General features: G+C 43.5%; 1 protein-coding gene across 2 annotated transcripts in view; it reads right to left on the bottom strand.

Moving 5' to 3' along the window:
• The window catches only part of CSGALNACT2 (chondroitin sulfate N-acetylgalactosaminyltransferase 2), a 46,694-nt gene that overhangs the window by 12,053 nt on the left and 16,116 nt on the right, over positions 1-18,525 (bottom strand). The window contains exons 1-5 of one of the 2 annotated variants that reach the window (XM_066600403.1): positions 16,664-16,749; positions 8,705-9,688; positions 7,804-8,020; positions 2,591-2,692; positions 1,230-1,408 (exon numbers count right to left, since the gene is read on the bottom strand). In XM_066600403.1, coding sequence (XP_066456500.1) covers positions 1,230-1,408; positions 2,591-2,692; positions 7,804-8,020; positions 8,705-9,359 — 1,153 coding nt within the window. In that variant the 5' untranslated portion in view covers positions 9,360-9,688; positions 16,664-16,749. Of the gene's footprint in view, positions 1-1,229; positions 1,409-2,590; positions 2,693-7,803; positions 8,021-8,704; positions 9,689-16,663; positions 16,750-18,525 lie in introns of those variants that run through there. The other variant, XM_066600402.1, reaches the window with a different exon arrangement.

Genomic DNA, 18,525 nt, shown 5'->3' with positions numbered 1-18,525 from the left:
AACGATTATTGCTCAAAAAGCACTCAAAGCTTATAGTTTCAGCGATAATCATTGTGTCTAACTGCACTGACATCATGATGAGCCATGCTGAAAGACAACTATGAGCCTTATCAGGGATTCACAGCAGGATACAGCTGATACTATTGTTTCAGCTGTATCCCGCTCCCCAGATGACAGGCAGAGTATGAAGAATGCACATGCCCAGCTGTGTTCTCCATACCCAGCACGGTGCGCTCGGCTGTATAACAGCCGGGCACTCCATGCAGAAAACAGCTGGATGCACGAGACAAGCAGGGACACCCCGCTTGTCCTCTGCATCCCCCGCTGGGAGTGCAAGGTGTTTGCTCAATGTTTGATCAATCATGCGCTTAAATGACAATGATTATTGCTCAAAAGTCGCTCAAGACATATTTTGGGCGATAATCATTCTGTCTAAATGGGCCTATTGTGCACCCAAGCCCTAGATTACGCTTTTTTTCCACCAGCAATTGTCATTAAAAAAAAACAAAAAAAAAAAAAAACACAGCTATCTCCACTTCAGCAAAAACACATTTTTCCATCACTGCACCACTCATCTGATTGTCAGTCACCCCCTGGATATCTCCTCTGTATACTGCAGTCACTTCCTTACAGTGTAACCTCCTGTTTCATACTTATCAGACACCATCTTGAGGTTTAGATTTCCCCTTGCTTTCTCTTCATCTATGTGCACTAACAATCCCATGATGCATCAGCACAGCATTACAAGACCACCTAGAATTAATACCAACTCAGCCCGCTGAGAGGATGGTGCGATCATCACGTATGACCTTCTTTATTCAGCTAAATGAGCCAAGGACCACAACTATATAGTCAGAGAGGATGAACTGTGATCTTTTTTTTTTATTATAACCTTGCAACAGGAGCCTCTAACCATCCTCAGTAACTGTGATAGAAGTTTATGTACTCCGCTTGAAAAGCTTGTGTGGTACAGTCCATGCAGTTCCATCACACAGGAAGTTTTGGTGACTGAAATAATGACTTCTTGAGAGAGAAGTAAATGTTAGATAGTCACAATAATAATATGTGACCCAACTGAAGAAAAGGACTCCAGGAATCCAGATAGAAATGAATAACTTACAAGGGTAATACTACCAGACGCATATAATGTGAGGGACTAGCTATATAATGAATGTGGAAAAAAATGAACAGTCTAGCCCTGTAATATTAAACAAAATGCATACACTTACCGGATTCTGCATTTAGTCGACAGGTGTCCAGAAATCCAGGTGTGAAGTAGATGTCAACATCACAGAAGAAAAGCAGAACATCGCCCTTATCCCAGGCTCGAGCGCCGACCTCTAGTCCACGTCCCCTGCTGAACTCCTCTTTCAGCGGGATTAGGGTGAAATTATAGAAGTTTGTTTCACTGAAGTGGCAAAAGACAATTTATGGTTATTACATACCTATAATACATGATAAAGACAGAACGCAGACATTGATGTAGCATCCTGAAGCCAAGTTCCATGCAAAATAAATAATTGCCCTTAGATTTTCAAAAGTTAGAAGCAAACCTCTAAGATGCATCATGGAGATCCTGAAACTTCTTGCATTCTCAATCTGTTTGTGACAACCTCATACTAATGGAGGAGTGTAGTAATAACAACTAACAAAACCCCAACTATTCTGGAGCTTGTGAGGTCCAGCAGAGGGATTGTTCCTTTCTTACAGGTGCCTTTACGAGAGTCACGGGAATGTCACGTTTTGAAAGAAGACTAGTAATTATTAGGAAATTCTAGTACCAGTGTTTCTGGTGGCGCACTGCTACATACATTGTTCATCCCATACAACAGGGGTTTAGAAGCAGCACAGCACTGGAAACAAAGGACTTGCGATGACGTCACAGTGAGGAAGTTACATGCTCCGCCCCTGAATGATGGTAACGCTCATCCCAAATTAAGATTTTACATGCTCTGCCCCTGATAAAATGATGGTGACGTCAAACGTCCCGCATCGTTGTGCAGATTACGGGCAGACGACAAACCCCCTGTGGCCTCTGTTGCTACAGAATACTAACGAACACCTAGCCAGGAATAAAGAACCTTTGATGAGGTCACCATCATGTGATCAGGGGTGGAGAATGTAAGTCCCTCACAAACCCACTCACGTACGGACGGACAAGTAGTCGTTAGTATTTAGATGTAGGAGAATCCACCAGGACAATTTGCGCAAGGTTTTAATAGGTAACAGGCTGCATTTGAACTGGAATTTTATATTTTCCTCCCTTTGGTAACATCTTATTGTAGTGCACAGAAAACTGACACAATATTTAACTGATTACATTTAACTGGATTCAGACACTGCTCACGGGTCGTATCTGGTATTTGCAGCTCATCTCCATTCCCTAGCAGAGAATGCAGTGAAATACCAGATACAACCCATGGCCAGGAGGACAAAGAGACAAAGCAATATGATCTACTGCAGATTACATCAGTGCCGCTGCCCTAGTGACTATTGCCACCTCGACAACTACAGGCTGTATGAGTATTTAATGTCAATTTGATTTTACAATATACAACTTTCAACCCAACTTTATAAGGATCGGACTTACCTTTCTACATTCTTAAGGATATCTTGTACCTCCAAGAGTCCTTTCTCACCAAAGTAGACCACAGTCAGGTAGGTCCTTTTATCTTGTCGAATACACACATCTCTAAAACAGAGCAACTATATACTTATAATAGAAACAAAACGGTAAGCATACAATTACTTTACTGGAACTTTTTTTTTTTTTTTTTTTAACTACTATTTAGAAAAATTTTTCCACCCTAGGAGATTATACAAGAACGTCCATAGGGGCTTTGGGAGGAATCGGTTCCGAACAAGAAATCTCAGTTTACATTTGTAAATTCACCACCACCCTAAGGAGCCGAGTGTAATGTAAGGATACCGATTATCGTAGAATTGAACCACTGGTACACAGAATTAGTTTTCAGGCAATGCTCCATGGGGTAAAAACTGATGCAAATTAGCCTTCCTCCAGAAGGAAGAAAACTCTTTTGAGGGCATCAAATGGAACAAAGGTATCCTACATAAAACATAGGAAATAAAGATTTATTGTTTTCTTTAAAAAGTTTTTAAAGTTGTACGTTATTCTGCTCATTTAATGTGCCCGAATCTTAACAGGAACACCTCTGTCTGCTAATAAAATACCTGGTAAATACATTACAAATGATCTTCCCGACGAGAGCCCCTCATAACTCCCGTTTAGTGACACTCAGATACCGAAATTTGATATCAATGAAAGTTAAAAAGTTTTGTTGCACAACATAGAAAAGGTCTTCCCCCCCTCAGAGCTGTCAATGTGACCCCCTTTGTCAATGGACACACATGGAGTCTGTAGTTCCTGCCATACACGTTGTAGCAGATCACAATTGACTGATGCAATGGCTTCTGTGATGCGTCCTCGCAGAACATGAATGGTGGGTGGTAAGGGGGGCAGGTAGACTAAGGCTCAATGTCCATGGGCGGAAATGATGGAAACGCGTGGGTGTATAGCTCAGGTACCGCATGTATCCGGAGAAATGGAGAGCTCGTCTTCCGTTCTAAAGGAAATGAAAGCCCGGACATGATGGGCTGGGCCCAGGCAGGAACGGAAGACGAGCTCTCAGACTCCTCCATGTCTCCAGTCTCTACTCTTCACCAGACAACTTCTCTCACTCTGTCTTGACTAACTCCTTCCCCTCCTAACTATCACATGACCACACTTTTACACCAAATGCAGGACAAAAACAATACCTTTTTCAGACATCCTCAGACATTAAGCCATTCATGCCTGCAGACATCCAAGCCACATAAATCGGACTCATTCTTCATTCATGACAATAGTACAAGACATACATATAACATACTCTCTAAAGTGATGTAGGGGCCCCTAACTCTGGGCCACTACATAATTTCTTGCCCACGCTTGTTTTGACTTGGATATTAGGACACAGCCATGTAGTGTTAGGGCACTTTTATATGGGCTATTGTATGGAAAATAAACAAAAATGCTTAAACAAGCGATTCTGATGGGAAGTCGTCCCGTAGAAAAGTGGGACCCAACATGGCACTTGGCAAGACATTACTCAGGTCACTAGTTCCTCCGTTTCGGCTCACCAAGATGACTAATGAGCGAATTCTCACTCAGTATAAACAGGCAGTAGCTCACCTTTGAGCAACCACCTGTCCACAGTGACTAGAGGCAGGCAGATGTAAGAACTGACGCGTTCCGCCTCTATTCACTGACCAACCATCATTCACCTGTGAAAGTATAGAAGCCAAAGTGGTTAGGACAGCTGTTGGGCACCTAAGTGACTGATGTCTGTTCTGTGCAAAGGTACCCTTAGATGTGTGTATGGGAGTCGGTGGTGGGGGGGGGGGGTTGTTTGTGTTTCTTTAATACCAATAGAGATTTATTTGACAAAAATTACTTCAACTAAAGCGTGTCTAGAATATCTGATTTGTGTTCTTTTCCAGAAGAAACGTATTGGGCAAAATCCCTTTACATTACTGCATGTGGAATATAAAAACTCTTTTCCCACAAATAACCTACATGTTTGTTTATACACTTCTTATGCGCACGCACACATTACGTTATGATAAGCTTAATTGCAACAAGCGGATTCTTGGTGGGGCGGGACAACAATTTTGCTATGGGGCTTCGATTTCCATATGCGCCATCCACATACTTCTTCAGGGGTTTTATTGTTGCCTTCCTCTATAATCACAGGCAAAAACGGATTACAGAAGTTGATTTGACCTTTTTTGCAAAGTAAATAAAAAAACTAAGAAAGGTTTAGGAACTTTATACGAAGCAGCAATTATCAATCCTCTGCAGACCCGTAGGGAGCAGCGGCCATTGCTGTTGTAGATTCCCCGAGCACCAACCATTCGTGGATTCTATATCTAAGTGTCGGCTTGTGCCTGGAAATACTGTATATAACGTTTGTTTTCACAGATATTAACAACAGCAAAGCAATAAAGGAAATTACACACCACAGGCGCTCGGCTTTTATCACTACCATGCTTTATCACACTTCTGTATGTGCCGCAGGAAAGTCTTCTGACCAGCTGTATGTCGTTGTATGAGATACAAGGGGAAGACGTGTAGAGAAAGTGCGAAGTATTAGGTATATAATAGTTCAAGTTTCCGTTAACATGTCTGTAAATAATACAAAGAGGACGTTCTGCCACCAGAACCAGATGAGTATTAGGAGATGGGGGAGATTGTCTATATACATGATTGTAGGGGCGGCCATCTTGCTTTTGGAAAGGTTAGAACGGCACCCCCCAAACAGCACCCCAAGAGTATAGTGATGGGGAGGATGTGAACAATCCCCCCCAGGTGTGTGGTACCCGGTAAATAACCCGCTAAAAATCCAGTGCCAATGTCACCAGTGCCACCTCCAACAGGGTCCAAAGGAAACGACCAATGTAAAGGTCATGATATATTTAATTAATGGGGGCGCTCAGTCAGCCATGATATAAATAAAAGTAAGGTAGATGTATAAAAAAAAAAAAAAAACACACACACAATAATTGACATACTCTGGTGTGAGGAAAACTCCCCTCACCCTCCTTACGAATAATCACCTCCAGAGTCTGCAGGTTATAAACATGGCGTTGTATTCCTAAGCTTAGAGGATACAGCTGGAAAGAGAAACGCGTTGGATGACTTGCTCATAGCCTGCGGATAGGTTTATATAAATAGAGCGCTATCAATACTGGTTTTTTTTGCATGTGTCCTTAAGAAAAAGGGTCTCTCTGGCTGTACCCTGAAAAGCCTTGAAACAAAATATCCTGTTCATAACCTGTGGACTCGAGAGGCAATTGTTATTTAAGGGGATTTTTCCTCTACTCCATGTTATGCAAGTTTTTATTGATTTTCTTGAAGGGGTTTTCCAAGCAATGTCGGCTGTCAGTGTGGGATACACTGGTGTTGGAGAGGAAGCCGCTGCTCCAACCCCTCTGTAGTGGCCGGAGCTTGTAATTGCAGGCTGGGGTCTCACTGAAATTAATGGGAACTGCAATTACAAGAGCCGGCGACTACACAGGGGTCGAAGCAGCGGATTCCACTACGACCCTGGTGTATCCCAGTATGGACAGCCGATGCCGTCTGGAAAACCTCTTTAATATACCCTAATCAATTTATTTATATCATAGCTGATAGAGCGGGGCACTCAATGTACATATCTAGATTTTGGTGCAGAGATTTGCTTTAGGCCGCCTGCAGACGAGCGGGTCGGATCCGGCGGCGAGAATTCTCGCCGCGAGACCCGACCCGAGTGCTTGCAGAGACGAGCGCGTACTCACCCTCGCCCGGCGGCCCCGGCTCTTTCATGTGCCGGCTGCCGGGCAGCCGGCGCATGCGCAGACCAGAGCCGGCGGCCGGGTGAGTGACGTTCCTGTGCGAGGCTCTGCGAGCCCCGCACCAAAAAAAATAGGACATGCCGCGGTTTGTTTGCCATGCCAGATTTCGCGTGGCCAAACCACAGCCGTCTGCATAGGAGTGCGTATTGTAATGCACTCCTATGCAGATTTCCGCGGGATTTCCGCCCGTGTGCAGGCGGCCTTACAGATACTTTACAGCAGCCTCATGGAAGACTGCTAGAAGCAGGATCTATGACCTGTAGAGACTTGATTGTGCAAGGAGGGGGAAGATAAACTGATTATTGCCTATTGTGAATGTAGATCTTATGTTCTGTATGCATACAAGTTACCCTTCAGTGTAATCCTCCCTGTGAAGATTATGGGAGGACTGCTGAAATGTTTCTCTACAGAACATGAAGTGTGAGACTTACGGGCCATTTAGGCCTCCCTCACACAAACGTTTTTTACCACATTTATCGGCGCTTTCAACACTGTGCTAATTGTGGTATAACACTGTTTTCAAAGGAACCATGCAGTCAGTCGCTCATCAGAAGCACTTTCCAGCCCTGCGATTTTCGAGCGGTGTCGATTCTATTTTTGCCCCTTTAGTGCACCTCATCACTGTTGAGGTATGCTAAACTCTGTTGTCTGCCGCAGTTCCCTTGGGCGAAAGCGAAAAGTAGAATCATAGCACTTATCGCTCAAAACTCGTTCAAACAAATGGGGGGGAGGGGGAGGGAGGGGAACGCTCACTATTAGTTCACAGGTTTTTCAACTGATTTTTCAGTCAGCATAATAACCATCCCTGAATCGCTGGCTTGTCATTCCGTGTAAACGCTCCCCACTCAGCGCTTCACGTAGGTGAAACACGAAGCGAGAAGCCAGCGACAAGACTTTCAGTGTAAACAGTATGCACAAGCACCGACGACCTTAGCGGTGATGTCAGCGCTCGTGCAGTTGTTTACCCGACTATCGGCCCGCGTAAAGGGGACACTAGGGCACATTATTGTTCAGATTCTCGCTGGATCGTAGAAATCTGAACGATGATAGTTCAGTGTAAATGCTTGCAGCGATTGAATGCTGATCACTAATTTGTAGTGTTATCATTTGTCGTTTAGTTTATGTATGCATAAAAATTGAACAATGATTGGCCCGTATAAACAGACAAGTGTTCCTCTATTCCGGCTCCGCCTCCAATAATTTAGTGATGATCGCTCCTGTGCTTTTACCGCTGGGACAGTCCAATAGTTGTCCAGTATTACAGGGATTGTGACATCGAAATTAAAAGTATTTATAAAATCACCATACATTCTTTAAAAATATATTTACCATCAAAAAACGTAATATATACAATAGGTTATTTTCTGATGACACATTCTCCTTTCCATAAATATGTTCTAACATTCTTACTTGTAATTCTCGATGAACTGTGCAAAGGCTTCCGTTCTGTCTGACAACGGGACGATAATGTTGACAATTGTCCTGGAGATATCTTGGGTCTCCACCTTGACTTTCATTAGTGGCCCAAAAGGTCTGAATAAAGTGATGTGGTGATAACTGGCAGACTCAGTTTTTTTGTAGAACAGCTCGTAATGGGATCCTTTATCCCTTTCAGTTCGATAATAACCTAATAATGAAGAGGGCGGAAAAAACATGAAATAAAAGACGGACAATATTCATCAAAATTACCCATTCATAAAAAGGTAGAGGACGTCCAAAGACAGCTGTTGAAAGGGACAGTCACTTTAGATTACTAGCTATATTCAGCCCCGATAACCCTTGATTAGAAGGAATGCCCTAGTAGAGGTTATGTTAACCAGTAGCACGATCGCAGTGGAAGTCATGGCTGCATAAGTTCCCAGGACCTTTACAGTAGCACTTATAAACAATGAAGACAGCAGAAAGAGCCCATCTGGTGCATCCAGTCTGTCTTTACATGATTTCCTCTCTATTTTTTCATTCGAATAGATATTATTCTTATCCCAGGAATGTTTCCAACCACATCTGGTGAAAGTTAGTTCCAAGCCTGTTCTGTTACCACTTCCCTCCAGTGGCGATATCTTAAAAGACTGTGCTCTACTAGGCTAGAATGGAGTTGGCGGGACAGCTGGTAACAGCTCTTCAGTGCCTGCCCACCTGCTCCATTCTGATATGGCAGCTTGGAGGAGGAGTTATGGGGAATGGAGCCCAGACATGTAAAACCTCTGTAATCCAACCTACACATTATCTGCTCATTTAAGTTGTGAATATTTTATTTCTGAAAGTCTCTGCACAACTACTAATAACTATTGTCATGCATGAAAGAACATACCTTCCACAAAGTCAGATTCACTAAATATCAGTTTTTCCGAGCCTCTGTTCTCTTGTTCTTCATCATCTTCATCAGGGTTATTAATAACTTCAAGGCCAGCTTCTACAACTTCAACCAATTCATCTCTCCTGTCCTTTCTAATGGGTTTTTCCTCTGGATGGCGTGTTAGCCCCATCTCCAGCTGGTAAACCTTCATGGAAGTAAAACTTTCAAATGGCACAACTGCATATTCACTGGGAAGTTTAGCACCCACCACAACCTCTGCCTTGTCAATCTGTGAATGTAGAAACTCAAGTAGGTCATTAGGGGGCTGCTCTTTGGTACTTTGGTGCCCTGCACCATTGGCAGCCAGTTGTTTCTTCTCATGTGCCAACCTCAGCTTCTCACTCATTTCCTGAAGTTCCTGCTTGAGTTGGGCAATCTGTCTTTTTAGACTCGTTGCCCGACTTTTGTAATGCTCTTCCTGCTCCTGAAGAAGAGCTTGGTAGTACTCTTTGCTGTACATCTCTCCTGCAATCCCAGGAAGAGAGCCATTGCCTTCAGGAGTTGGGGCACATTCTAAAAGATATGTGAGAAGCATTAAGCTGAAAACCAGCGCAAGTCCTACAAATAGCCATCGGGTCCTGCCTTGGAGATACAACCCTCTCCTGGGCATTCTTTTGGAAATCAGTATTTTTCTTGCGCATGAAGACAATTTAGATAATCATTCAATGGAGTTCAATCTTTCTATCCAAACTTTTAAATCTCACGTCATTGAAGTAAAAATAGGTTTCCAGCAAGATCGGACCACACATGTCCGTTTAATCTGATAGCTCCATGAACATCACGGAAGACCTTGTAGATATCCACAGCAAATGAAACACTGTTGTCTATAACCTGCTGCTTGATGAAGAAAAGCTTCAAAATTGTACATTTCACAGTGTTGATTCAGTGTGCATCGATGCTCCAGCCCGTCAAGATGTAAAAGGAGTCATTTACTTCAACCTGCAGCAGAATGGATGGTAGAATTAAAGAGTATACCAAATACGAATACAGGTTATTATATAAGAAATATACGCTAGAATTTAGAGATAAGCGAGCATACTCGTTAAGGCGATTTACTCAAGAGAGCATCACCTTTTTCGAGTAACTGAAGATTCGGAGGGGCCGTGGGGGTTGCGCAGGGGATTGGGAGGGAGATCTCTCTCACTCTCCACCCAGTTCCCCTCCGCCGCGCCGCCCCGCCCCCTGCACCCCCCTTCCCCCCGGATCTTTAGGGACGAGCCAGCAATTACTCGAAAAAGGCGATGCTCTCTCGAGTAAATCGCCTTAACGAGTATGCTCGCTCATCTCTACTAGAATTCAGTCAAATCACAGTAAAAAAAAAAAAATGTCCCATTACAGAAACATGTAACATGTAACAATTTTAATGTTTTTTTCTATTGGAAAACCAGTAGCATTTGCATGCGTTTGGTAGTATGGGGGCGAGAAAGCTGTAGGTATACAAAGAAAAGTGTTGTTTCTTGCTTTTGTAGTCGCTCCTGCTTTTGGATCAATAAAGTTCTTGCTTGATTCTTGCGCAGTAGGTCTTGCTGCAGAAGAAAGCATCCGATTAAATAATAGAGACCGATCCAGTCAATGCTAAAATTTAGACCATTGCAAAATGTGGAAGAGAAATAATAAAATTCAATGTTCTTACAGTAACAAGATCTACGACTTTAGTTACGAACACTGTTGCTGATTTTTAGGCTTCCCCCGTGGCATTAACCAGTAAATGATGAGAATATAAAGTCTAGGAGAATAAAAGGGCTCATAGTTAACATAATCATGTTCCTGGGACTCATCTTGCCAGCAATGTGAAGCGCTTAGAAAACCTTAAATATCCCTTACAGACTTCAAAGCACACAATATTATTACACCATGGACTCTAAAGCCACATTTATGCAGCTTTACTCACTGTCTCCACATATGGCGGACTGGTAACAACATGGCATTCCACCAAAAGAATGGGCAGACACGCAATACTCAAAAGGTACGGAAACAGAAAGAGTCATATGGGAGATTAAATCACTTTACCAGAAGTCGAGGAAGGGAAGGAACAACAACGTAATATATTAAATGTCTGCCACAGTGTTTAAGAGTCTGTGTAATGTGAACCCTCCTGTGAGTAAATTTTTAGTCTATTGCCATACATGGAGCTTTTCGAATATGATGTACTCCAATTTCAAATACAAAAAGTTAATCCAACATGCAGTTTGGGGCCAAAAACAGGAGTAGATAGCAGAAATGCAAGTCTTTCCTTTATATACTGCATTTTTCAGACTACAAGAAGGTCCCTGCGTCTCAGACCACAATCAGAGGGACCCAACAGTGCCATACCTCCACTGACTGCTACCTTTACCTTGGCCTGATCTAACTATTGGTGCCCGGCTCGTTACTGCTACAGTGGATAAGTTGCTGCTCTTCTACCTGCGCTCTACAACCTTCATAGGAGGTGAAGTACAATCCAAACACCCTTCATAGAGGTCAACAGCACAATCCAAACACCCATCATAAAAGGTCAACAGCACAATCCAAACACCCTTCATAGAGGTCAACAGCACAATCCAAACACCCTTCATAGAGGTCAACAGCACAATCCAAACACCCATCATAAAAGGTCAACAGCACAATCCAAACACCCTTCATAGAGGTCAACAGCACAATCCAAACACCCTTCATAGAGGTCTATGACAATCCTAGCACCTATCATAGTGGTAACAGCACAATCCAAACAGCCATCATAAAAGGTCAAAAGCCCTCAGCAGTGGGGCTATGACGTAAAGTCCCACAGAACCAGAATCCATGGACCTAGAAGACAGCTAAGTACATAAATGTGACAATATCCCAGGTGAAGTAAAGAACAACCTTTATTACTCCATACGTTATACGTTTCAACCAATAGGTCTTTGGTCACATTTCTGTACTCGGCTGCATTTTCTGGTCATATTGCCATCCTTGTAGATAGTATGAGTACTCGTATAAGTACTGCAAAAGTATGCACGTAGCCTGGAGAACAGGTTGGGGTCCGGTATTTCAGGATCTTGTTCATGAAGGACAGTGGGAAAAGGCTATATATTTCACTTCATTTTTTTGTTTACTCATTATGGAAAAAAAGAATAGTCCTATATGGTTAGCCGCACCAGGCGGATCCATGTGGATTTCCCACAGCAAACTGCACAAATCTGCAGCGCGAAGAAACAAACCGAATGTTGCAGGTTTTTTCACGGATTTTATTTTGGAAAGGTTGTGGATTTGCGACAGATTTCACCGCTTCGCTCAGCACCGCAATATGTGCTGCAAATTTAAAGTCATAAGAGCCCTTTCACACAGGCACATGTGAATTACGCCTGAGATTCTTGGGTGCAGCTTGTACCAGGCAGCACACAGATACCCTGTCTGTGTGCCATATAGTCACAGGCAGTGGACATTACGTCTGATTCTGGTCCGCGATACAAGGCAGAATAGGACATACTGAGATTTTTTTTTATACAGACCATCAATTTACGTTAAAAAAGCTCCCGTGTTAATAACTTAACGGGCTGTGAGGAGTCCATGTGCTGTCTGTGAAGGTCACGGATGGCAACTATACCCATGTCAACGCAAGGCCAGTTTCCAATGAGCATATTGTAATACATCCGTAATATGGATCCATAATACAGACATGCTACAGATGACATTGCACCATGCGTCATCGGTACTTCATTGTTTATCTGTATTCACAAACATTGGTTTTATTTTCTACTGCACATAAAGCCGGCTGTCTCCTTTCCCTGCATTTTGCACAGTGTCACATTCTTTCCCTTGCGTATTTGCGCATGTGCCATAGACTTCTATGGGACGTTTGCTGTGCAAAACGCAGAAAGATAGAGCAGGTCCTACTTTTGTGTGCATGCGCAAAATGCATCTTTGAGAACAAGGCTATTGAAATCAGTGAGTTCCATTCTTTGTTTAGGACATGCTCGTGTGCCCTTAGAAGGACAAGGACAGCCTTGCTTCGGCATTGGACAGCACACAAATTAAATACAAGAATGTATAGAAATTAATACTGTATAAGTAACCATCACGTTATGGGAGTTATAAACAGCAGCAGTAACAATAAACATCACATTTGTTACTTTTAAAACAAAGATTGCAACATCTTGTTTAAATAAAAATGTTACAATTTCTTACATCTACAAGCAATCCAGTGATGTTACAGTTACCGTACACGGATGCCCGCCGCACTCGGTCTATCCGCAGTCAGTGATATCTCCAGCAAGTACCCCAACATCACCTCCCTCCCTAAATACCCCTCTGGTAGATCCCACAATTTCCGATCTTTTATATCACATCCAGTAACTACAAGTGCCTGGAGACACCCGCTCTCACCTTTGGGCGTGCTCAGATTGCCCTGTGATCCAAACTTTTCAACCTTTTATGGCGTCCTTTATTAAACACAGAGATACTATCCTAGAGATACCTGAGAGAGTCAAAAGACCTTCTGCAGCGAGTCAGTATAATAATGATTAGATACAGCCATTGATAATTCCTAGAAGGTCCACTAAACACAAAACATACATGTTTATGGCAATGTTCCCTGTATCCAAATGGTATGGCCAACTTTCAGTCACACGTCATCAACCTTCCCATGGCCTGTCACATAGAAGTGGGGAAAGCGGGCTGAGCGTCCCAGACAGAAGGCCCATTGGAGCTGGTGGGTTTGTGCGTTAGAATAGGGTATAGGTGAACAGACAAAAAAAAAAAGTGTGGATATAAGGTAGAGCAGCAGATGCCGGGTTGGTCACTGGGGGACTAAAGGTCTCAGCAGCAACTGGAAAGGAGGTGAAGACATTAGGACGCAGGTGCGTCCTCTGGTTGGTGTAGTCTTCTAGAACTGACAGGTTTGGACTCTATTGAGTCCCAGCAAATGTATTTGAAGCCAAATAAAGGTTTTGTAGAGTTTAGCCAGAGGTGTAGAACCCAAATAACATTTTATTTTGTAAAATCAAGCCAGCAATTTAACACATTTCGAGACACACCGACCTCTTCCTCAGACAGCTGGGCAATTTATCTAATGCTTTATCATCTTGTCCCAGATTAAGAGGAACAGAAGGACAGTTGGTCCACCAGAGTTTCACTTAGCGGACTTTGAGTAAGAGACCCATGTAACACGTTTTGAGGTACATTATAGCCTTCCTCCATTCCCAGTAAACAGGCAGTCGCTTAGAGATTGAGGGTCTCCTGTTTACACGGCCTCAGAGTCACTTGGTGTATAGTTTTGCCAAAAACCAAGCAACTCAGACGAGAGGTTTGTCACTCAGTACCCTGTTGGTGGCCGCTTGTACACAGATTTTGTTTCCAGCGATTATGAAGGCAATAAATCGTCCTGTATAAAGGTACCTTTAATAGATACATACATAGGGGGCTCCACTTGTGTGGCCCCTCATCAATTAGCAGAAGTGGAGAGTGGTTCTAAAAAGCACCATTGCTCTAGAGGACTCAGCGTGTTCAAGTATTAGGCAGCGTTCACACGTGGCGTTTTTTTGTTGCACTTTGCAACCACAATTACAAACCACATTAATAAACTGCATGTATTCTTCAGAAACTGTACAGGGATTTAAAATAAAAAAAAAACTAAAAAGCTTTATGAAACGCCACGTGTGAATGCAGCCTACACAGACAGCCCACCAATTTCAACGAGTTGCACACTTGAATCAATGTTCTCCGCAGGTTACAGCTAATCACAGGAGATTACAGCAGAAGACCCCCTTATGTCCAAAGCAGACAAACCACGTAGACCGACCCGACTGCACAACACTGGTCATTTTTCTGCTTTCTCAAAAAATGAATAAATGGGCAAGAAAAGCCAACAAAGCAGCCAACCTGCTCATCGCAGGTGTAGCGCGTGCAGATTTCACAGGCCTTAACACGATTGAGGTGTTTTTTCCTCAGCGGGACCCTGTTGGCTGGCAGATGGGGACCCCAAGGATCTGTAATCACGTTCCAAAGATTTTGCACAACAAAGGAGTGCTTACATTTTTTGGTAGTTCCTTTTTAAAACTAATTACTGAATGTTGGAACTTCCGCATTTCCCATCCCGGAACCTCTAGTACTTGAGCTCTAATATACCCGAGAGAAACTCAGACCGATAACGCACTCTTAAACTTGCGTTTTCTAAGCAAAAATGCATCGTGCTGGCACCTAGAATAGCATTTATATACACGCGTTTTCACCTGCATAAAAAGAAAAATTGCAAGCGGTTTCAATGGTAAAAATATTTACACTTGAATGGTATGCAAGCATGATGCAATTTTTTTTTTTTTTTAAGGTTTTCATAGGAAATAATGGCCAATTCTTTATGAGGAATCACAAAAAAGTGGGAGATGCAGGGAGTTATCAATTTTGCAGCGTTGCTGCGAGAGAAAAATTGCTCATGTGAATACACATTGAAATCAAGGTGTTATTGTCACACACAAGTTACATCCATATTGCCATTGGATGGAAAGCGCTAAAGGTGCATTCACACGGTCGAAAAAAATAGGCAAGTTCTGTGCATTGTGAGATATACGAAAATAGAACCCATTATTTGCAATAGGTGTATTTACACGGGCGATTTTTCTCTCGCAGCGATGGTGTAATGTTGGGCGTGACTCGCCATCGCCTGTACGAATGCATCCCGAGACCTGTGAGGAGCAGAATGCTGCATGAACATTAAAGGGTTAATCAGAGATTCTCACCAGTCAGACAGCTTGTGACTCAGCATTCATATGTAATCCGCTTTCCTAGTATGAGAGAACGGATACACATACGTGGCCGAGCAGAAAAAGTGAGCAGCACCATCTGTTTCCAATTACTAGTTCAGGCAAAGGGGTGCAACTCTGAGAGGAGACCCCCCGGAAGTGAGAGATGGGTGTCACCTCCCTATAGTGGCCGATCTGGAGTGGGAGACAGACTGGCGGTACAGTGACAGCGTAAGGGCAGCCCTCATCCACCCATACTGAGGATAAGATCCAGCGTGTTAACCCATTTAGTCCATGGAAGTTATCAGTGCTGGATTCATTAAGCTGCTTTCCTTGTACAATGCTTCAGGTTAAAGCAATACCGTACGTATCACGTGCGCGATCTCGCAACTAGTTGGGCTGTATAGCGTATTCCGCCATTACGATGGAGCGATACTGAACCTACAGTTGTAAATTGAGGCACACAGCAGGCGTTATCACAAGCCGAATTACCGCGGAAGACTCCTAGAGAAATTACTGCTATCAAGAGAAGTTCACAATGCAGTCACGGTCCCTCCGGTCTCATGCATACATCGTATTTTGTATAGAAGGCACCCATAGAGGTAAATGGGCACCCTGTTCTACTTGATATCAAAATACTTCGTTTCAGGCAACCACAGTTGTTTCTTTCTATTAGTTCCCTAACAGAATGGCAGACAAGAAAAAGCTCGGGATATTTTATCAAATGTTGTATTTTGGGGCTATTTTTCCCCTTGATGCATTCCTTCTACAGGGGGATCGCTCCCTGATAACCCTATGGAACATGAAATGGAGCAGGAATCCTCGTAGTCCATGAAGCCTAATTATGGCGAGTCATTCCTACTGGTCAATAGAGTAAACCAAACTTCTGCATCTAAAACTACCTTTGCACCTAAAAAAAACTTGCAAGCGGGTTATCAACAGGCATGCACAGCTGGAGTAACAGTAATCTGATAGCCAAGTGTGTTGCAACAGGCTTTCTTGCACATTTGCCTTTAACTACCAGAAAAATCATCCGATCCATAAAATGCAGAAGCTCTGAGACAAACAATAGCCAGAAGTCTCAGTGGAAGCAGTGCTGCTCATTAACACAAATTAACATCATAGACTTGTATGTATCAACAAAACTCAGCATGACTGATGATGGCTGGCACACTAAGCAGCCGCAGGTGGCAGTGCCAATGAGGTCCATCACATTTACCTTCTTGCTTCGGCTGCTCCTCTCATCAGGTTGTTTGTTCTCCGAGCCTCCATCGCTGCAGCAGCTTCTGTTTCTGTAATTCAACTCTACAGTGAAGTACGGAAAGTGCTGGTGAAGCATTTCTTCAGGCACACAGACCATGACCACAAAGACCAGCCAGAGAATTAACCCATTTCATGTCCTTTACTACATACAATCCAAAGACATTTTTAAAACGCAGATGAGGAGATGTTGGTCTCCTGCACAAGGCCACTCAAGAAAGGCAGAGGTTGTATGAAGATGTAAGACACTGCTTAAGCATATTATGGGGTCATACTGCCCCTCCATACACTTTATACACTGTTGGATTGTATATGAATACAACACAGTATATTATGTTCCACTGGATGCTGTGGGGAACCGAATGCTTCCATACGAGCTCAGCAAGTATCACTTCAATCTTCACAGGTTCTTAGACAGTACAACAGGGTACTAGAGCCTCCATGTCCGCCCTGTATCAGATCTTAAATCCAAGCTAGAGACGGTACAACAGGGTCTAGAGCCTCCATACCCTCCTGTATCAGATCTTATAACCAAGCTAGAGGCAGTACAACATGCTACTAGAGCCTCCATGCACGTCAGTAACACATCTTGTAGCCCAGCTAGAAGCAGTACAACAGGGTACTAGAGCCTCCATGCCCCCCCTGTATCGCATCTTATATCCAAGCTAGAGGCTGTACAACAGGGTACTAGAGCCTCCATGCCCACCTGTATCACATCTTGTATCCAAGCTAGAGGCAGTAACCAGGATACTAGAGCCTCCATGTCCGCTCGTATCATCTTGTATCCAAGCTAGAGACCGTACAACAGGGTACTAGAGCCTCTATGTTCACAGTATTATATCTTGTATCCAAGCTATAGGTGGCCCAACAGGGTACAAGAGCCTCCATGCCTACCTGTATCAAATCTTGTATCCAAGCTATAGGTGGCCCAACAGGGTACTAGAGACTCCATGCCCGCCTGTATTGCATCTTATATCCAAGCTAGAGGCAGTACAACAGGGTACTAGAGCCTCCATGCCCGCCCGTATCGCATCTTGTATCCAAGCTAGAGGCAGTAACCAGGATACTAGAGCCTCCATTTCCGCCCGTGTCACATCTTGTATCCAAGCTAGGGGTGGTACAACAGGGTGCTAAAGCCTCTATGCCTACCCGTATCACATCTTGCATCCAATCTAGAGGTGGTACAACAGGGTGCTAGAGCCTTCCTGCCCGCTTGAATTACATCTTGTGGCCATTGTAATGAATGGACAGATTGGGTCAACCAGAACATACTGCTACCAGTTTTCTGCTTTGGTTCAGAGAAAATGGTCTCCAGCAGACTGACACCTCTTCCCCCCAGGAGGACATAAGGCGTGTGCTTAGTTGTCATGACACAACCCTCTAATGACGGAAGGGAAGCTTGTGATGTTTAGTGACATGTTATATAACAACTATGGTTCAGTCAGGTTGTGCTGCTGGGATCTGTTGTACTACTGGGTTCAGGGAGCACACTTTCACAGGTAGGGGTTAATTGAGCAGGCTGGGTGTGGTAGTCTCCAGCAGCCAATCCCCTTTTAGTCTGCAGCATATAAAAAAACAGCATCTCTCAGTAGTTAATGCTGGTCTTTGTATTGTTTGGATATATCTGTTTTGGTCCCACTCAGAGCTGTGTTTGCATGTAGGTGTGTTGCGCCTCTCTGCTTTCCAAAGACGGTTTGGACGCCTATAGTCCTGGTCTGTATCATATGCAGACCCCCCCTCTTCCCTTCCCCGAGACAGTTGCAGCCTCCAAACGTCTTATTTCTCATTTGTGTGTCAGATGGGTGAGGTCTGACTCAGTTT

Source organism: Eleutherodactylus coqui, chromosome 4 (genome assembly GCF_035609145.1).
Source record: "Eleutherodactylus coqui strain aEleCoq1 chromosome 4, aEleCoq1.hap1, whole genome shotgun sequence".
NCBI lineage: Eukaryota > Metazoa > Chordata > Amphibia > Anura > Eleutherodactylidae > Eleutherodactylus > Eleutherodactylus coqui.
The sequence above is the reverse complement of the archived record's forward strand: the minus strand, read 5'-3'. Positions and strand labels throughout refer to the sequence as shown.